The sequence below is a fragment of the Tauraco erythrolophus genome, chromosome 3 (genome assembly GCF_009769465.1).
Source record: "Tauraco erythrolophus isolate bTauEry1 chromosome 3, bTauEry1.pri, whole genome shotgun sequence".
Taxonomy (NCBI): domain Eukaryota; kingdom Metazoa; phylum Chordata; class Aves; order Musophagiformes; family Musophagidae; genus Tauraco; species Tauraco erythrolophus.
In genome coordinates, this window is record NC_141467.1 from 58098826 (window position 1) to 58121247 (window position 22422).

Consider the following 22422-nt stretch of genomic DNA (forward strand, 5'->3'; position numbering starts at 1 on the left):
TCTCAAAAATCTCAACTTGGTACGACAAGACTGCATTTCTGTACAATATGAGGCCTTCATTGCCAAAAATGTCTTGTCTCTCTACTACTTAGAAAAGAAAAAAAAATAATCAGAAAGCTAAGTATTACATCTTCGGTATTTATTACAAAGGCCAAACAGAAGTAATCCTGAGTTTGCAAGGTTAAAACTGAGAAAAAGGCAGAGAATTTGCTCTTCCCAAGAGACACTGGAGTTAAAAAACACCTGCACTTTTCTTCACAATAATTATACATTGAAACAGTTAAGTTACCTCCGGAAAAAGTATATAATAGAACATAATTAAGTTAGATGATTCAACAGCAACGCACTTGTCAAACCAAGTACATGCCTGTTCCCCACTCTAAGGGGTCAAACAGAAAGAACATATTTATACTACAGATTGAAGGGATCCAGATCATGCCAAAGTGCCTGAATACACCTTCTACCTACAAGCAAATTTCTCTAGTGTACAATTCTTACCATAGTGTACAATAGTTACAAATTCCAGCAACAAGAAAGAAAGTGGGAGCATCAGTGCTAAAACCTCTTATGCTATCATGCTGTGGTGATGCAGCATTCTAGTTCTGAGCTAAAGTTCAGGTCAAAATATTTGTCCCTTAGTGGAAGTGATAAAATTGCCACTGAAGGCCAGAGCTACTTAGGCAAACAACAGGATCTATTCTTCCAAGAACTTGAAAAATCCTGCACTGAGGGACATGAAGTTGGAAGACAGTGTTACAAACACTTTCACTCTGCCCGTGAGAAACCACTGAAAGACAATATCTGCAGTGAATACATACCTGTAATTATCATAAATCCACATCAGAATATCATACATGCGCTGTCGACAAATTACAGAAGGGTGAGAAATGAATCCTGTCACTCCAGGAAGAAGTTCTTTAAGTTCTAGCGGTTTTAGTTTAGACAGCATCTTGTACACTATATCCAAACAAACCCTTTGCCTTTCATCATCCCTAAAAGAGAAGGAAAAAAAAGAATAGTTACATGGCTTTTCTCTTCACTGCTACACACAGAACCAGAACATCAGTTCAGGTTTTAGCAATAATATTTGTTTTGCATAAAGGGCTTTAGGTAAATACTTTTGAGTTCAACCTAAGAATATAACTAAAACATACTACAGAAATTCACATCCCAGTGGTGTTTCACCTCAATGCCATTTAGGGGTTTTTGTTTGTTTTTCACAGTGAGCTAACCATCTTAATACTTAACTCCCAGATTCCATTAGCTCAAATCAGGAGAGCAGTGACCAAAAAGGGAATGTGAATTATAAATTCTGCTGAATGTAAAAGTGTTGTGGCCAGCACAGAAAACGCTATCAAGAAGTTTAGACTATGGATCCACACTTGTAATGACATGACCACTCACCTGTGATTCATGATCTGGATAAAGTCTTTACTCTTTAACTGCAAGTGGAGATCAGGTATTTCTTCCGCCCGGCACATTATTATTTCCAGACAGTAGGTTTTCATCACACCATGAAGTTTGGGTATCAAAAAGAATACTGCGTTCATAAACCTTAACATAATCAGAAGCCCACAAAGAAAAGCAAGTTATTTTCTATTATTCTTCTAGATCTACAACGAACATGTCACGTAAATCATGACATACCTGTCAGCAAAAGGTGGAAAATTCTTAACAACTTTATTCAAGCATTGAACAAACTTATCCTGTTGGGTGTTCTGATGATGTTTTAATTGTCTTATGATACAATCATAAACTGGATCTTCAAGTACCTGAAAATGAGAAAGACAGTAAGGCAAGCATAGCCACGAAACTCAACCACCTCAATGACACATAGTTCTGCTGCTGTACTGTTTGATTCTAGTGCATTTTGCTAGGTAAGATCCACTCACCTCATCTTGACATTTATGGTGCTTCATGGCTGCTGTACAGCTATGCCTGGCTGAAACACATGATTGCCTGCTTAAAGAATACATTTGTGACCTTCCTTTGACTGGTTTGGAACCAACGCCTTAATTTTGAAATACAAGTTGCTTAGTATGCTTACATAAATAAGAAGTAGCTTCTCATTCAGTATGGCAGATTTCCAACTGATGAACATAAAAAAATAGACATTTTTAGTGAAAAGGTGAAAAATGATTGTCATGGTTTGATGGGGGGGGGGGAGGTTCTGGTGGCAGGAGCTGCCCATCAGAACCAGACTCCCATCCCCCTCAGGGCTTGAGCCAATCGGGCGCCTCTGCGAATTGCCCTATTTACGTTGGGACAAAGGAACCGGAAAGGTGTGTGCCTTTGCCCAGGAGCAAGGAGATGGGAGGGGGGCACGGCCCCTGCTTCCCAGGCTGGGCCGGTGCCACCCGCTGAGGATGGCGGTGGCGGAGCTGCTTGGGGAACTCAGGGAGCGCCCTGCTCCCGGGGCACCCACCGGGACGAGTTCACCCAGAAAGGACTGAGATCTGAGAGAAACGGCCGCACCGACACCAGGTCGGTGAAGATGGAACAGGACAAGGTGTGCCGCAGCTGAGTCCCCCTTGCAAACCAGAGGCAAGACAGGCAAGCGGCCCCCTTGCAGACAAAAGGCAGTCCTCGGTGGAGCAAGCAGAGACCCACTCACAGCCCGTGGAGGATCCACATCGAGAAGAGAAGCCAGAGCCCAAGTACGGTACGCATCTAGAGTCCGTGGACAACCCCTGCCGATGGGGAGGTGTTTTGTTCAGAGGAGATGCCTGAGCCTGAGACTATTGTGAATTCTGGGCACAGGTCGAGGCGCATTTACGCATTTTAAGTCTGTATGGAGACACATTTAAGGTCGATATGATGACCCACGCCAGAGTGAGTGGCAACAACTCCCTAAGAATCCGAGACTGTGGTAAAGCCCGCACCTGGGGCAATCCAATGGGGTAAGGATTGCCTCCTGCGGGTAGGACTCACGCTTTCCCCGTGAGTAGGGAATTCACTGGATCAAGGGACTATGGTGTAAGGACTCCTTCTCCTTTAAGAGAAGCGGCAGTAACAACATGGATGAACTGACCTGCACTCCCCTATGGCACCAATCATTCTTACCCAGCTGGACTGAGTTGAGATAATGAACTACTAATTACTAATCAACTCAAGGTACCTATCCTGCCTACAAGAGGCAGGCCATTTCCTCCTGGCTGCGGAAGATGCAACAGCGTCCTTGGTGCCGCAGCCCAGGCTGGTGAGCAACACTCCCCCATTCCCTGCCCTCCCGCGCCGCTGGGGGGAGGAGGTAGAGCCAGGAAGAAAAGGCAAAGGGGGGGAGTGGTGTTGTTTTTAAGATTTGGCCTTGTTTTCTTGTCATCCTCTCAAGTAACCGTTTTTGTTTGCTTTTGTGTTTTTAGGTAGCTGTTAATAAAACTGTTTTGCTTTAAGGAAACTAAGTCTCTCTTGCCCGGGACCGTGGTTGGTGGGTGCTCCTCTGTTCTTGTCTTGACCTTCAGTCCTTGTATTATATTTTTCTCCTCTCCATTCTACTGGAGTGAGAGACCAACTGTGTGGAGTTTAGTTGCCGGATCGGCCTAACCATGACAATGATCAGCAATATTCACTTAATGTCAAAGAAATAAGCCTTATATAGGATAAAATATTTGCACCATCTTTGCTCATTTATTCAAAACATCGCTTCCAATGGAATTTGGAAGACTGTGAAAGAGAAGATGTCAGGAATTCAATTTATGAAATATGCTCTACAAACTGTGAAAAAACAACCAGAATGCAATTAAGTGGGGAAGGAAATACGAACAGTAGGGAGAGAAGTAAGAATAACCTACAAGGTCAGACTAATAATCCATCTTGTCAATATCTTAGTATTTTTGCCTCCAATAGCAGCTGCAGAATGATATTAGGGGGAGCACATGAGCCTGGCTGCGTTTTGTTCACCTTTCTCTCATACAACCCAACAGGCATCCATTATTAGATTAGGGATCTTAGTGTACAGTGTTGTCTATTGTTTTTAGAGCCTGTTCATGTTTTTTTTTTGTGCACGAATTTGCCTAATTTCTCTTTGAACCTGCTGATACTACTCGCCCCTAGAAGATCTTCTGGCAACAGATTCCAGAAGTTCACTGTGTGTAAAGAAGTACTTCTAGCATCTGTCTCAAACTGATTTCCATGATCATCAAGAACTATCCTTTAGTTCTAGTACTGTAGGATTTGGTGATTAACAGTTTTGCATTCACCTTATCCACTAACTAGAAAATAACCGGATTCAAAATTAAATACAATACCTTTAACATCAAAGCTTGCAAGTTGTTAAACATGCTCAGATACAGATATCCAAAATATAGCCCCAAACCTCCCAATTTGCAATTTTTCTTCTTAAAAAAAACCCTCCACAATAATTTTAAATGTACCATGCCAGTGTTGCTGTTTGGCAAAAGCTGAACAAAGCCTCAGAAAGAGACCATTCACTGTCAGTTCCAAAACAGCAGTGAAAAGACTCCACACTTAGTCTGCTCTCAAATTCTTCTCCTCTTAAGTTAGTAGTTTAAACCTTTAACTTCATCTGTTGGATGAAGACTGTTGAGTTATAAATACATTCATTTTTGGAGCTGAATTGACTAGTTATATAAAAGATGTACACAGAATTAAGACAGGAATGGTCAAACACATAATATAGTTCACTTACATTTTCTCTCTCAGCAATGTATTGAAGAGCAAGTCCCAACACTTCTGCTGCAGCTGCATAAACTTCTTTATACTTTAATAAGCCCATGTTGCTGGTCAAAGCCTGAAAATACCTAACGCAAAAAGTAAACCTGCTGTAAGCCACTACTACAGCATCCAATTTTAAACTGAAACAAAAAACTCACCTGAGCTGCCTAGGGGAACAGCTTTAGAAGAGCTGAATACAGCATAACACGGATTTTCCACCTGCAGTGTCTCAAATCCCTGCTTTGACAATTCCTGACTCTGTTAATGCCCATGAAACTTGAACCTTGGGGCCCACTGTAAAGAAGCTTACATCCCTCTAGATATTTTCCAAAATAAGCGTAGTCTGCAGTTTGCAGCTAGAAAAGCATTACATCTGACAAACAATAGCAAAGGGATGATGGGAAAATTGATTCCAATAAACAAGCAATCCAGCTCCCATACTTCATGCTGACAAGTTAAGACTCGCTTTCTTTGTCTTAAGCTTTTATCAAAATCATTTGCCAAAAAAGTTGCATTTCTCACCTGACACGATCTATTTCACACTTTGGGTCAAAGGGAGGTAAATTGTTAGCAAGAACGATTCCCAGCAGCTGAATTCCCACTGAGTTGTCCTTTGTATCAGGGTCTCCACTTGAAAACTTTTCAAATATTAAACTGTTGGATAAAAACATAAAAGTAACGATATACATGAAAAATCTAAAATACACACACCATAAATCACTCACTGTCTGTGTATATAGAGATATATACACACATACAACCCCATCAAAACCAGGAGAAAGCATATATTCAGAAAGAGGTATGTATTTAGCTTTAATGAAGAAGTCTTTGCAAAAAAAAAAAACCCAAACAAACTAACAAAACCACCACCAAAAAAAAAAAAAGATTTTAAGCCCACACAAATTCTCTTCAACAAGTTCAGGAGCACAGCAGATCGCAGAAGTATTAGTAAGACTGCACCAATATTCAGTGATAATACCCTAAATTTCAAATAAAACGCTAGTCTGCAGAGATTACTCCTGCTTTTTTGCTGCTGTTGTAATCTGCATGTTTTCCCTGTCTCTCTCCTTGTTTTACAAATTAAGCTACAACCTTTAGAGAGTTCAGTTCTTAGGTTCTACTGTCAGCTCTAGGGACAAAAAGTTTACTATTGCAGTTGAATTTACTTTTTCATCTCCTTTGATAATGTTCACTTGTATTATTGAAATATTGATAAAAAGAAAGCAATTGTCTAAATGCTTACCTGTAAGGTATGGACAGACAGTTCTTCCAACACTCTATAACAGTCTTTATGATTTCCAGATTGTGTCTGAACACAGCTCTTTTTTGGTGAAAGGCATTCTTCATCAAGAATTCAAGCAATCTGTTAGCTAAAATCTCATCCTTAATATTCCCCTACAATGAATAGGAGCAAAAATAAACATAGTGGCTCCAACATAAAGATGTACATGTTTTACGAAAGCAAGCAAGTAAATAAGCTATTTTTGAAGTTAATATCCAAAAGAAACAGTAGACTGATCTAGAAAATTATTATAAGTGCATAATAACGAACTCACTCATTCCTTACCAAACAGTCACAATAACAATAAAAATAGATTTTACATTTCCTTACTTTGGGAGTGGTTACACTTGTCCAGGAAAGGATAGTAACTACTATTTCCACTACCATGTAATGAATCCCTTCACCTCCATTATTCCCAGAAACAACAAGCTGCAGCAATGGACCAAGCCACTGCTTTGCATAAGGTCGGAAAACCTATGGAAAACAGAAGAATCCGTGATCAAGTACAAATTATCCAACTATTCAATAATCTGTTTTTCAATAGTCATTACAAGTAAGGCTGCTAAATCAACCTCATCACTTTGCTTAACCTCTGAAGCAACAACCACAAAAAATTTTAAATAACTTTAAAATAAAAAGCATCCATAACTACATTCCTCACTTCTGCTTAGAAATCTTTAACCATGTGTTCACATAAAGTTAATTATTTCACTAGGATCCACACAGCACAGCTCTCACGCAGAACCTGTCCCTAAACGATTCGAAAGAGTATGCCATTCATTTACCCTTCCATTTCAGACAGCTTTACTAAGAAAGGAGCATTAGAAGTGGGTGTTGAAGCTTCTTGAATTAATTTTGAAGTTCAGCCTTTTTATATTTTGGATTTGGAATATTTCAGACAGAAACATTTTAGTTTACAATCACTGTGTGAAATAGGATGAGAATGTTTTACCCAAGACAGAGTTAGAAAACATTTCCTCTCAGGCAAAGACACATTATGCTATCTCAATATCTTTCTGCAACCAGAATATCATTTAGTTGTATGGGTTTTCGTAAGACTCATTTCTGACCATTAAAAAAACATTATATTTACTCCTGCAAAGATGGCAAACACAATCAGCCATACCTCTTGCCCAGTATCAGGGAATCAATTACTTACAGTTTACAGAAGACACATATTGTGTACACCCTCTGCTTATAGAAGTAGAGTTTGGGAGAAAAAGTATTTATATTACATTCAGAATACTGGTGCTATCTGGAATTTTGGGCTATGAATGCACTCCCTTTTATCACGGCAAACTATTCATTTTGAATGCCCTGATTTTACCTCACATGATTTACACAGTTGATATTACAACATAACCTGTTATGTTAACAGAAAAAGTATGACAAAAAACTACTCACGTCCTCAGTATTAACAATAAGCTTTGCTATGAAGAGGCGAATATTTAGTGGTACTGATGGGTTTCCTAATTTGCTGTGCAGAAATTTCATCCAAAGAGGAAGATCTACTGGAACTGTCCCCTGAAATTTAAGAGATGAACAAAAATCAACTCACTTCTGGGACAATATAGGCTTACCAAGTCAAAAAGCCCCCAGCTCAAGCTGCACAGGTCTTATCATAATATAGCCATGAAAATTAATAAATGAAGGCATTCAGTCATGACTCCCTTTTCTTGGTATAATTAGTGAAAATCTGTCAACTTTTTGGTTAATACTGGCCTCCTCCACTTTTGGTGTGATCTGGTTCCTCTGCATATGTTTAATCAGAGTGGTCACAGAAGCCATGCATTCATGTTGGTTGAGTTCATCCATTTCGAGTTCCATCTCATAATTTAAAACCATGTATTCTGCGGGCTCCTGAAAAAAAGTGTTACTATGATTAATAACCACCCTGTATTTTCTTTTAAATCATGATAATGCCATGAGTCATTCTGATTTTATCTGTGTTTACAGATTTGACTATATGCTTAGTGTGCGCAACAAGAGGCATATCAAATGTGTTGTTCAAATAGACACCTCTCAAATATATGTACCAGCTGTGCACATCTTTTACTTTCTGTGACAAGAGATGTCAACTCCATGTTACTATGACTTTACTGCCTTCTAGGACAGGCGTGGCAACTGCTGGAAGCAGGAAGAGTTAGCTGAACCTCACAGAAATGATTTAATTTCATAGCTGAAAGAACTATTAACACCTTCCACAAAGGGACAGTCCTATTTTCATGGATGTGTTGTTTCACACTGACTAGCAACCACAGCAGTTCTCTCTTTTGCTACACAGAGTAAATCACAAGAGAAAATTGTTTATAGCTAGAAATTACAACATTACTACACAAAGTAGATACAAAGTACATTTCTGGTTAACTTCACTGCAGCTAAAACACCTCCTTGCTCCAAAACATGGAAACAGTTTATCTTTACCAATGTTAATAGTTATTTTGACAGATTTCATCTTCAGTGTCTATGATACTTTGACAAGCTTTCTTCCTGTTTTATACCAAGTATCTATCCTATCAGTATTACTGGTGATGAGACATCTCTTGACTGCAGAAGGAACACAACTTCAAATCTTGGAAGATATTAAATGCTGTTCTTCCAAAAGTAACAGTTAAATACAAGGTGCCACAAAAGAGATACAAAAAATAATAAAGTCTTTGACCATTTATTCCATACATTCGCTACAACCAGCTTGATCGAGTGCCTTCAAAGTCCAAAAGAAGAGGGAAATGAGGAAATCATGTGCCTAACAGCAAAACACAACCATCACAGGATTCTCCTGAGTGCACACAAAGTCACAAGCCACCGTTTTGCAACTCAGACTGGACTTCACCCACATTACCCCACTTTAGAAACCCAAGGTAGGGCATTGCTTTTCTCCAGTTGTAGACAGTGGAGAGAGGGAAGAAGAAAATTGACCAACAGAACACAGCTCAAATGCCCTGCCCTCATCTTCTGGAGGAGCTCATGCTCAGTCAAGCAGAACAAATATAGGAGACTAGAAATTTCTCTTCCTCAACCTCAATAAATGTATGCGATTGCTAGAAAGCATAAAACTTTTTTTCACAGTACATAGGTCGCTAAATTACCTTTCTCCTGAAACGAGTGCTGGCAGCGGTAACATCTTGGGAGCTATAAGAAAAACCTTGGACTCCAGTAGAAAAATCAAACTGACTCATTTCCTCACTCAAACTGCTATCCATCATGTATGACGCAGAAGATAAATACTTGGGTTCATCTAAATAGGAAAAAGAATAGATCATTAATCAAGGTAATTACAAGAAACAAGCCTTTATTGACCACTAAAACTTGAAGGTGGGTGGGAACTGGCTGTTAGATGAAGTACATTGAATGCTGTTATTTGTTCCTGCTACTGTAGAAGCCAATTAGCAACACATCAATGAACACTGTATGAAAGGTAAGAAGGCATTTTTTTCACAGTCATAAATGACTTTCATACCCTGATCACTATTCCCTGCATCTCTGGCCTCCTTTCTAATAGCGATGTACCGCTTCTTCCTTTCCAGAGGCACCTAAACAACAAGAAATAAAGTTTGAATTTTTTTTTTTTTAATTTACAGTTTATTTACAATTGTTTGTTTACAGAACTGCCAAAAAATTATCAAAACTATTTGACACGAATGGAAATCCCATGTTGTAAATGATTATAACTAATGTAACAGAATGACAGCTAAATTACTTATTCCTACAGCTCTTCATTATCAGAGTAAGTGTACTAAAAAGTATATGAAAGTTACGTGTGCTGCAGGTGTGTTGTAAATTTCAAGTCCAGATTTCTCTCAGAAAAATGTATTTTAAAATATTAAAGGAGTACTACATTTTTTATTTGCCACGGAATCCTTTCTCTGTACGTGAGAATTGACCCGATCTACAGTGACTACACTGTCAAAGCTATACTCATCTTTTACTTAGGAACACTAAAGCCCAGAAATTCCACTCACCTCAATTTCTACAGGAAACGTATACTGACGCTTCAGGTCTATCAAATTTTCAAAAATCAGCAAGTTCTGCAAACCGAAGCATGTTTGGAAATATTAAAATTGGAATGTTGCACACAATAACAATTGCTCTGAATGCATTTTATTTCTTCTTAAAAAATAACAGATCAACTTACAAAATAGAAAATACAGCATGTTTTCCCTTCTAGATCAATACTTTTAAGAAAATTCTGCTATTCAATTACTCAAGAATTCATAGCACAATGAGCTCTGTAAAGAGGGTTTCTCTTATTCAAGCATATTCCAAGCACTGGAGAACTTATACAACATTTTTTTTCCTCGTATTTTAGAAAATTGATTGAGAGTGGAAGGATAACAGGGTAAATGTATCACTACTTCACCCATTCCCAAACAGATGGCAAAACCTTTGTCAGCAATTCAAATTGCATAAACGATGCAAGAAAGTCAGCTATGACGCCTTCTATTGTCCCACTGGCTAGTTTGTTAATGTAATTGCATGTCATTCAGGTTCGATTCTTTGATTTATTGCAATCAAGTAAAATCACTTTGTATCTCATGCGCTGGAAGGCTCTTAATAGCAACAACAGCTTCTCACCTTTTCTGGTTTTTCTGTAAAAAGAAAGCCTTGATAAAATTTACATTCAGTGAAGACGCAACTGATAACAGCAATAGCACAATTATATGCTGCACAGTGATACTGTCTCCTCTTCTCCAATAGCTGACTCTCTCCTGCCATGTTTTCTGTAAATGCATCGTAGCATGACCTTAAAATACAAACAGGCAAGAAAACACCATCAGAAGTCTTTTTTTAAGAAGCACAAGAAAGGCTCCGATCAGTGAATCAACAGAATTTCAAGAGATCTTTATTACTATAGCAGTACTAGTATTAAACCACCTCAGACTTGCTCAAGTTCTCACCAGGTATATTGTGCTAAAATGGAACCATTCAGCAACGCAAAGCCATCTTCCTCAAGTACTTACACAGCACTCCTTAGGTCAGGAATATGATGGTAGGCCATTTTCAGATAAGATGGAGATATGTTTCAACACATGCGTAAGTGTCTCTCATGGTCCTTTCTCAAGAAATTATGGACAGACATGCTAAGCTATGCTATAGATTAGCCAGAGAAACCAGTTTAGATGCAATTTTACAGGTCTTTTGCCTATAGTAATTTATAAATCTTCTGCAAATCATAGTCAAGAAATTCTCTGAAGTCCTCATAGGATGTAGTATTGTAAAATAAAATTAAAACAAAACAAAAGAAGAACAATTCAGGGATCTTCTATTTTTTCACAATATTAAACAAACTAAATTATATTAATTAGCATATATATTCAGTATTAATCTTTCGTCCCCCTCTGCAGTGGTGATTAAACCAAATTACACCTACTAGGTGTGCTGCTACATTAAGAAATGTAAAAGAAAATCCATCCCATGTTCTCATCAATCATGTAAATACCTGTCTTAAAACAAAGAACTATACTCTACGTAAAAGTATAAGCATACTGAAACCAAAATTGTGAAAACACAAAGTAAAGGCCAAGAATCATACTGAAAAGCAAAACCAAAAGCATAAGCTTAATGAACTGAAAAAAATGGCAAAAACAGGAGGCAAAAGTTATCTTGACATAGGACTGCAGTTTACACCATAGATAGTTCTACCAATGCAAATTCAATATTGTGTATTCCATTTAAAATCAAAAGCTACATCACAGATTACATTTACCCATAAGCAAATCCATCTTCTGCTTTATATGGCACATTTAAAAAGTGTATCTTCCCAAAATCTAATTAGAATATAAAAGAAAATAAAAGAAGTAATAGTCTTACTTTATTATTGTCTTGGTAAGTTCATTTCCTTCTACACTCATAGACCCACGGTAAGCTTGGTTAATTTTAGAGTCCTTGGAGTAAACATCCTCCTTTGAAAGACGCACATACATCACTTCTAGCAGCTTGTAATACCCCGTTTTCTTGGTGACTTGTGTATCAAAATTATATTCATTGGACTGGAAACAAATAAGCAAAACCTCAGAAAGAGATTTCCTAGATTCTGCCCTTCCTAAGTAGCTCCACAGTTTCTCTAGTTTCTACTAAACAGCCTTCAGCTTACTTATTTCTACCTTCTAAAAGCAGAGAAAAGATCTGATGATAATAAAAGACAGAGATTCTGAGATCCTGTGTAACACAGTTATTAAAACTATGTTGACTGCTCTTTATCAGGTGGGCTATCTTAACTACAATTGGCCTAAATCATTACAGGATATTTGAGTAAAATAAGCAGAATTCCAAGTAACACCTCAGACTCATGATATCTATAAGCAAAATAGAGATATCTGTCACCGTACTAGGTATCATTCATGACTTTATGCACCTCACTTTGGTGCCAACGCTTAACAGCAACAGAAACATGGTGGGGGTGACTCTACTTAAGTTTTGGTTTTAGCATATCGTTTTTAATAAATATTACTGAATCTGGATCATTTCAGCATCCTGAAATGTCCTGCTGCCTTTAAACAGCTGTATCAATAAAATCATGGGAGTGAAGAACTACAGCAAAAGCAGATACCTTCACTGACAAAAAAAAAAATCATTGCAGGTTAACTATACTCTAAATTGGAGGATAGGCTGTAAATAGAGCAAGGAAGATCTGTGCACCTAATCCCTTGCTGAAGGATCTTTGCAATGCAAACATTTCTTTCTTTAGAAGTAAGGCATCTAACTTAAGAGCTTTCATTATGAAGGTTGAATATCTCTCTTCTACAACATAATAATAGGCTATAATTTCATACAGCTTTTATAATTCAAAATTAGAATGGGTTTTTGCTTTTGACAGAACTCCAGACCCCTTTCGATACATATAGATAAGACTCCAACTTCAATTTTTATACACAGTACATATGTGAACATATGTTAACTTCAAAGGAACAGCATGCTGGGGAATAAAGAAAAGTTTCTCAGCAATAATTAAGCTACGTAATTGGCACAAACTTCTGCTCCAAGATCCAGAAAGCTGGAAAGCAAATTGTTTCAATTAGTGTTTCACTCAAAATTAAGCAAAACGTACATATCAACACCAACATTTTATTAGACTTTCCCCAATACTAAAAAAAAAACCAAAACCCACAAAAAAACAGTTCATACCTTTGTAAACCTGGCATTAAGTGTATCCATAGCCTGTACTATAATCTTGCCAAAGAATTCTCTCAGTGCATCCAAGCTGCAGTGCCACAAGAGAGTGAGGAGGGAGCGATCCATAAATGCTTGACGAGTAGTATTTGAAAGCAGGTCTTCGCCCTGGAACATTTTGTGAACTGTGTCCAACAGTATCACTTGTTTGTCAGTGGTGCTCCTAAACAAGACGGAAATCTCAAGATGAAAACTCTTTTACCAGACTCCATTTACATCTCAAATCCTCGTGATTTTTAAAATTTTTACTGTCGGCATTCATACCCTCTTGGGTTATCATCCTACAAGACGTGCAAGATCAGGTTGAATCACTACTTATAGTATAGCTCTCCAAAGAAAATCTCAGCTTCTTACTCTACAACAGACAGTAAACTTTTTCATATATCTTTGTTAGTTTAAACTAAAAGCAATTATTAGCTTTCTCAGTTCCTTTTGACTGAATAACCTAAACCAAAATAATTTATCTGGTACACATAAAGGAGGGAGGCAAACAGAAGTGGAAAAAAAAAAAGAGGAGACTTCACTATTATCACATCCTTCTGTGGCCTATCAAGTGTTCCACTTTTAGATGAATGGTTGTTGTGAGTAATTTTATAAAAGTTAAAATCTAAAAAAATGGGATTTGGGCATAAGGCACATGACTTTGTCCAGGAAACTACATGCTACTTAACAGCTCATCATGAATGGGAATGTTTGGTTTGGAAGAGACTGAAGACCTCTTCTGTGGACAGAGCATGTTTGTGCCTACAGTTGACCACCCTGGAAACGTTCAATTAAATAAATGTGCTGTAGTATCTTCAAAGGGGTTGAACAAATTAATTCACTGTCAGTTTAAGTGCTATCAACTGAAGTGATCATATGGTTATATACAGGGATAGCAAATAGAGGTCTCACAAACAATTACTATCTTCAACTGAATTCTGCCAGAACAAGCTAATTTACAGAAGACTTTACAAAATTTGCCCAGGCATTGGAAGTGTCATCTGGAAGTTGGTGCCACTTGTTGACACTTCAGAAATATTTTGGAAACGTGAAGATAAAAATAAAATCTGAATTAGAACTGTTATGTAAAATTTTATGGTGTAAATCATCACTATTACAAGGATAACATAATAGAGGAAGCACATTTGCTTCAGCAAAAATTCAATGAGAACAGGAGCACAATCCAATAGACTAAACTCACCTTCTGGAAATTCTTTTGAAGCTGGCTTGAAATAAGTCCTCCATGAAATGTCTATGGTCCCTACAAAGGACTTCAGTCATCAACTGCAACAACATTGGACTCTGAGACAATTCTAATGCATCTAAAAACTGAAAAAAAAGTCATGCATAACACAAGTATCAAATCAATTCCATCTGATTATGTAATTATTTTTCAATACTGATCAGAAATAGATGCACAGAAGGATATGTTTATTTAATATGTATCTGCACATTAAACTTGTGGATAACACAGAAACAGAAAAACTGATTTCCTTACGTGAACTGATAGTCTTTTCTCTAATTCCAAATCCCATGAAATATAGTTTCTAGATACAGTTCACTTAGGCGTCTAATCACATATTTGTTAAAAATACTGACCTTCTTAGTGCAGTCTACATAGTTATTGTGCCTCAAGGTTCCTTTGGGAAACTCATCAGACCTCATGGGAAAATTGAAAGCTACAAGTTGATCAAGAGCATTCTTAAGGTTATTAAGTTCTTCTCCAGTCAAATTAGTGAAGAATGGGAGAATTATCACTGCTTGGCCCTGAAGAAAAACAACAACAATGCAGTTTGACAGTAAAAAAAAAAAAAAAATTTCTCTAACTATGAAGCAGGCTGGATAGGACCACAAGATAGCAGCAGTGGCTGTGCTTACTGATTCAATGGCACAATGTACTCAGAAAGATACGTCACGTAGCTGCTCATCTTTCAGGTGCTAGTTCACAGAACAACTTTAGTCACTGCTGACTGAGCTAATTAATATCTCATGGCTGACATGGGTATGAATAAGAGCTCATTGCTCTTTTAAACAAGCATCCATTCTCACACAAGTCACTGATTTAATGCACCACCTGGCAGCCAAAGCAAGACTGCAAACTTCATTTATTCTGAATGCACAGGAAAGCACAAAACGCTGTCTAGCTAAAGGTAGGTTAGTAGAGCTTTAAGTACAAAATTTTTAATCTTCTAGTCCAAATCTTACTCAAATCTAGCACCATTTATAACTTTCACTTTCAGTACACAGTACTTTATCTCCCTCTCCTGACCAAGCCACATATAGCAGTTAATCCATTAGTACTGGTCTCATACTTGCAGACATGGACATTAAAATCATGGCAGATGTTCGTAATTTGACCTGCAGGAAATGTCACTCCTTGCTAAAAGCCTGATTAGCTGCCATTTCTCAAATGAACACTTTAGAGTTCTAAATAATTTGCAACTGACAGTATTTATTTTTTTCTTCTTAGAAATTACATGCTTTTCATCTGGACAAGAAAAAAAAGAGCACCTAAAACCAAAACATGACATCTGTGATACTGCCTTCTGTTTGAAGAAAAAAAGGATTGTTTAAAATTTTTATTGTGTGGAACACAAGAATAAAAATCAGAAGTGGTGTCCATGTTACTGTGCAAACTAAGGTAAAATTTAAGCCAAATAATAGGGAACTTCATGAACGACTAACATTCTAATCTGGGGAGGGTGGGGAAGCCGCTGAAGGGAGTAATTTACCTTAAGATTTAAGCCTAAATTCTGATCCATAAGTAGACTGGTATAGGTACTAAAAACAGCTGTAAACGCTTCATGATTGGTATTGAAAGAAACTGAAGAGTCTATCTGAAATGAGAGAAGAAATAAAAAAATTAGGATTTTTTTCCCTAAAAACTAGCCAAAGAGATCATTGTATTAATGAACAATAAAAAACCCTATGAGTTATAAAATCGCTTATTTCCAAAAATACACTGAACTAACAGAAAGCACATACAGAGTGATATTTGTTTTAAAAAGATTATCAAAAAGAATTCTAAAAGCTCCTACACGGTACAAACAAAATCATCATGTTGGATATTTTCCAGTTCAAAAATATATTAAGCTCCTTCTCAAAGCCAGATTTCCTACTGGTCACTTCACTATCAGCTAATACAGCAATGCAACTCACATTCTGTGTCCTAACACATAACTTTAAAACAATTCGATTTTAAAATAATTCATTATAAAAAAGAAAAAAAATTCTCAGTAAGTGATTTTTGTGTATATTTGTGTACAGCTACTTTTGCAAGTTCTTAAAAAAATCCTACAGGATAAGTAGATACATTATGTTTTCAAAACAGAAAAAAAAAAAACAAACGACCAGAACCCCAATTTAACAGAAATTAAAGGTCTTTAAAATAAAGATCTTTCTGCAGTCTGTTGATATGGGTAGAATTCCTCCATTGTGACTTTTTGGACACCAACATGACAAAGAATGTCACCAGAGACTGCTCAGTTTGAAAGTTTACTCTCTCCACTTGTACCAATTCTCCAGAAGGAAAAGAAGTAGCTAAAACATGAGAGCAGTTAAAAAATAAAATAAAAAGGAGAGTGGGTGGGTGGGTGAGATGGCTGAAGAGCAAAATCTAGCAAGTTTTGCCTGTCCAAATATTTTTTGTACTTTGCAAATAAAAAAAAAAAATCAGTCTGATATTCTCCAACTTTTTTTTTTCCAAACATAAAACATTAGAATGAAATAGCACTTCTTTAAAACTAGACACAATTCCTACAGAATTAGAAGAGTTACTTGGATTTTATAAAGCAATGCATACCTGCAGAACTTTTCCCAGCAGGGTCAAGACTATCATTTTGCTCTCGGGAGCTGAACCTTCGGCCCACCAGCTGTCAAGTTTCTTCCAGTTTCTTAGTACAGCTGTGACCAGTTTCACTCCTTGCTGCTTGCGTACAGTACGCTCCCTAAAACTCTGATCTAACATGCCATTCAAAACGCTACCAACCTGGAAGGAAAAGCAACAGGTAGACTCTCGCATCCCAAATGAAAGTATTACTGGATATCTTCATTGGTATGAGCAATCATAAAAAAAAGCATCACATAGTAATGCTAGATTTAAATCTCAAAAGGCTACAGGAGAGGTCTCTCTGCAGGATATTAAAAGCACGCTCTTTTCAAAAGAGAGACTTGTATCCAATGTACTCCTGTTTCCTTCAGAGTACAGTGCAGCAAACCTTTCCCACGCCTTTTGTGTGAATATGGAAAAATAAATGATAATCCAGAATAACTCTAAAGATCAATACTTGAAAATTTTAGTTAGTGTGAAGCTGAGAAATAGCACATATGCTAACTTACTTGCACATATTTTGGAAAGAGAAATAAACCATGGCATATCAGATATGAACTAAGTATTGATTGAAGTCCATCTCTTTTCTTCAAAAACTATCGTCACTGACTTCCAAACCTGAATTCTGCATTCTCTTCTCAAATAGTTGGCAATCACCTAATAAACTGGATTAATGTTATCAACCCTTGCGATTTCATCAGATTTAGATGGGTACAGTAAAATAAACCTTATTTTTCCTTCCTATACATCACAAACACATAAAACTAAAGAAGAGGTATCTTATCAAATGTAATTCATAATATATTTTTTTAAAAAGTCAGGCAAAGAAGAACAGTAGATAGCAGACAACAAAAAAGTGTTTGTTTGACCCAATTTCTCTATTTACCTGAATTAAATTAATGAAGAGTTTTAATACTATTGCCACAAATAGCCAGTGTAAATTAGTAACCTATCACTTATCAGAGACACTTTAAAAAGTAAATCTAGTGTAGTATGCTCTGCACAGCAAACACTACAAAGTCATCACAAGAACCAGCCTTTTAAAACAAACATACATCTCTCTACAATGAAATTAAGTAATTTCTGGTATCACAAAAAATTATGCTGCCAGTGTTTTAAAGTGTTACTTGGAAGAAACACCAGTAAGCATGACATTTTGGATTAAAAAAGATCCAATTATTCTTAAATGGATGATCTACTTTCCTGAGCATCTTTTTAAGCAAAAAGGAAAGCGGACTTTGGCTATTTCTTTTTGACGTTTCTGTTTGTCAGAAGCACTGGAAGAAGGCTTCTCAGTTATAACACACATCCTTTGTGGATCTGAAGGTGAGCTCTTCATTAGCAAGTACTGTGGACCAACAGGAGAAAATGTGTTGAGCAAAACAAGTTGTGCTGAGACTGAGTACATGACATCTACCCTGTATTTATGTCAGATCACGGGTGGTTGTGTGTGTGTATGTTTTTGTCTGTCTTTTTAATGTTTTCATCTAGTTCTACTGTAGTCCTGTGGACTAAATGCCCATTAGTGGTTGGAGTTTCTTGTCCAGTTTAGTTTTATCCAAATCAAATACAGTCTGTATGCTCTGGGACCACTCTTCAATGAAAAACAAAGCACAGTAAATAGGAACAATTAGACTTGCTTTGAAAGGACATTCGCAATCTGAAGAACTGTCCAAAATATCCTGAATTCATAGATTTCAGGATAGGTGACAAGTAAGCACTTTCCATTTAGTTTGATGTGAGACAACAGCCTAAATTATGTCAAGTTACCAGAGATCATGAAGGTAGCGCCAGTAGGCACTTGTAGGCCATGAAAAAAAAAAAACAACCCAAAAACCTATCAAAGCAATGCTGTCCAAAGCGTAACCACAAGCACTTTTTCACCACTACACACTCAGTTGCATCCACCTATAATAACAAAAAAGGTGTTACTTCTAACATTCCCATTCAACTTTGTCCTTTTAAAGAAGAAAGACATCTAATACCATTTGAGGACTGCTGACAGATGATTCCATAAGCTGGACTACGATCACATCCAGGTTTTTCAGCAGCTGTTGATTGATGGTTTCTGAGAACAGGCTGTAGAAATACTGCCCATGAGAAATGAGGTTCTGGGATGCTCCTGATAATGGCACAGATAACACCACTGTGTTCAAGAGCAGACTTACTAGCTCCTCACACTGTGAAAATTCAAATACAGAGCACATTAAGTTCGTCTCATTTCTTAAAAAAGCACAAGAGTATTTTAAAGCTTCCACTCCAAACTCTTTTATGATACCAGAAAGCACAAAAATAAAGCACAAAACAGAATATTGATATGCTTATCTACAATTATCACTCAATCAAGCCAAAGAATCCTTACAGTTCCTCTGTAGGATTGTGAATAAAGCATCAGCATCATCTACCCAAAATATGGGTAGATGACTATTGATGACAAGTATCAAATGAGGATTCAGTACTAAAGCTGGAGAACTGTATCCTACCTGGTCGTCAATAGCAAAGGCCAGCTGCAGGAGTCTATCAGCTAATCGCTTACTGCTCATGTCTAAGGATGGAATAGTTATCCTTTCACCTCCAGGTGCGATACCTTTATAAACAACTGAAAGAAGCTTAGAGCCAACTGAGAAATGAGGCCCTTCATCCTATGGAAGTAAACAAACAAGTGACAATTAATACAAGCTGAAAAAAATAACAAAGGCCTTCCAATCCAACTGTATAGCTAATGAAAACACTCAAACTCCATGTCATTTTCTTTTAAAGTGATGCAAATATACCATGACAACACACCTTTTGAACTGAGGAACAAGATTTTTAACGAGACAACCCTGCTGTGCACAAAGTTGAGAACTAACTAATAATAATTTGAAAATCTTTAAAAGATTCTTACCCTCCTCCTGATTTTTTTCAGATAACAACACTGCTACAGAAATAAAATTAACAGCTTAGTCAGAAGGGGTGGGCCACAAAAGGCAACCCACGCAGCTCCTTGGGTATCACCAGCCTACAATCACAGTTCTAGCTTTCCTTTAGATGTAGAGCATATATATGGGAAATACCTCACGGAATTAAAGTTAAGTATTTTGTTACTTGCTAAATATAGCCTTGCTCACCTCACAGTCCTTGTGGCTGTTGCATAGCCTGTTTTCCTTCAATTGCCCAAAGGAAAATAGATAGACTACAATCAGAAACTTAGTACAGTTGTTTAGTAGAAAGAATTCTGTTGAGTAATATAGGCTAGACCCCCACCCCTCAACTGCTCTCCAACCTGTTTTCCTACAACTCAAACCCACTATATTGCTTCTGATCAGCCAGAAAGCATTCCCTTTCTAATTTTGAATAATTCTGTTTAAATTAATTTGAATATTTTGTTTAAAAATTGTTGAAAAATGTCTCCTTTATAGGATAGTAAATCTTGATTTTTTGAGCTTTCAGACTTGTGAAGCTCACTAAAAGTAAGTTTTAGGTAGATTCTGGCACCTCCAGACTCTGGAAATTGGAGAGAGAGACATAATTATGAATATTGTTCAAACTTCAGTATTATGCTACTCAGATTTGTAGAAAAAACCAACTATTTCTGATCCTATTCAACGCCAGCTCTTCACTGTTGATCTCATTTTACACAACTTCTGCATCTGATCTGTTCTCTGTTTTCCTATTGGCCTTTTACACAGGAAAAGCTCTTACTGTATTAAAACATTCACCATTATTTTCTGGATAAACAATTACCTGATTGTGAAGAACGGAATGAAGTAGGCCACATTTCTGCAGTTGCTTGCAGGCAGAAAGGACAGTACTAAACTTAACTTGATCAAAACGTGCATCTGAATTAAACAGATCAACAGAACAAAGGCCCTCAAAGCTAACGAGAAAAGAGAAGCAAAAACATTACATTGGTGAGGGGCTCCATGTGCAGCCATATACAACATTGTTTACTTTCCATTTCTCATGGTGAGTGGCATTTGTTCTGGATTCATGCTTACTAGAAAGTCTCTACTTACCTCTGTGGAGTGATTCTTTTTTTTAAACACAGTTCCAGAGATTCCTTATAGGGAGATTTCATCAAAGCTTTCATTAGTCTTACTGAGATATCTGGGAGATTTTTCATGACTTGCACATCAGCAGTGTTAAAGCCTACGTGTGATGGATCACACACTGTCACCACCAGAAGCTCTATAAGGCTTGCATTAAGCAATTCCTTCTCAAGTAGCTAGAAAGAATAAAACATTAAATAAAAGCTCTCTTTAAAAATGTATTTAGATTTCCCTATTTTATTCTTCATAACTTATCACTAGTCATTGCATCTGAAACAAAACAAAATATGGAACAGTAACTATTCTACTATGCAACATACTCTTTCTCTGTGAAATATCTGACTTTCAATCAATTATGCTAATACAGAGAAACTAAGTATCTATAAAAGTACACATAGGATATGCTATCTCGCCAAACCACACATAAGATCTTTTATGTCCACATAGGCCTGTTTAAGTCTTGATTATACACCTGTAATCACCTTGAAATCCAGATGTACACCTCTATGCACACTATTAGAGATGAACTCAAAACAAGAGACAGTCACAGTGTCAGAACTAAACCCGGCAGTGTAAATTTCCTAAGAGACTCCTAAGTACTATACTTTATATAGTTAAATACAGTTTATATTGCACCGAAGCTAGGCAGAGACATCTGAGTATTTATACTGAATTCAAGAATTGCCACATTCCACCTTTCTGCCTTTTAAGCAGTTGTCACCTCCGCATGTTTAAGGCCGAGAGGAGTCATGCAAGAAATATTCATTGCAAGTACTCCATACACAATGACAATTTCATAGCCAATATACAAATGGAATTTACAGGAAGTATTAATTCCTCTAATCAAAACTACATCAACCACTGAAATTCAACTGTGCAATGTAATTATTTTCACTTACATGCGAAGACCTTAACACAGTTCCTGATACTTAGTCATCAATTTCAATTAAAGCACCACTGAAGATGATCTCCAGCAAACTAACCTTGCGATGAAAACACAAATCTTTAACTACATATAAAATCTGTATCCTTTATGCACTAAAAATTTCAGTGCCTACCTTCCAGAAATCCTGCTGGCACATTTCCAGGATCATGGTGACAAACTCCATGATTCGGACTATAATTGTACACTTGCTGTAATTATACGCATCTCTCTCTTGTGGACTGAACATGCTGCCTTTCGAACTACAGTCAAAGCACTGCTCTGCTGCATGGATATCATTCAAAGCAATAGTTTCAAGGAAGAACTGCACAGCTTCCAAGAATGAGGATCTTTCATTCACACCTAAGAAAAATCACACCAAGTTGAAACGATACAGCAGCTCTTCTCAACTTTTAAAGATATTATTTTTTGTTTGGAAGAAAACAGTCGAATTGAGGTGACAAGCAGAAAGCCACCACATCTCATATCAGTATTATCTGAAAGTCCTATGTCAGTTGGTTCCAAACATTCT

The 22422-nt window shown here is 37.1% G+C and overlaps 1 protein-coding gene across 1 annotated transcript in view; it reads right to left on the reverse strand.

Annotated features, from left to right (window-relative positions):
- PRKDC (protein kinase, DNA-activated, catalytic subunit) overlaps positions 1-22422 on the reverse strand; it is an 84906-nt gene that overhangs the window by 36419 nt on the left and 26065 nt on the right. Inside the window, 24 exon segments of the mRNA XM_086608636.1 lie at positions 819-992; positions 1405-1554; positions 1648-1772; positions 4649-4760; positions 5197-5328; positions 5918-6069; positions 6287-6430; positions 7361-7480; positions 7679-7816; positions 9046-9194; positions 9417-9489; positions 9919-9984; positions 10532-10700; positions 11768-11946; positions 13082-13289; positions 14310-14437; positions 14708-14875; positions 15841-15945; positions 16911-17096; positions 18923-19117; positions 19421-19579; positions 20664-20796; positions 20936-21144; positions 22027-22253. Of these exon segments, the coding sequence (XP_086464762.1) occupies positions 819-992; positions 1405-1554; positions 1648-1772; positions 4649-4760; positions 5197-5328; positions 5918-6069; positions 6287-6430; positions 7361-7480; positions 7679-7816; positions 9046-9194; positions 9417-9489; positions 9919-9984; positions 10532-10700; positions 11768-11946; positions 13082-13289; positions 14310-14437; positions 14708-14875; positions 15841-15945; positions 16911-17096; positions 18923-19117; positions 19421-19579; positions 20664-20796; positions 20936-21144; positions 22027-22253 (3601 nt within the window).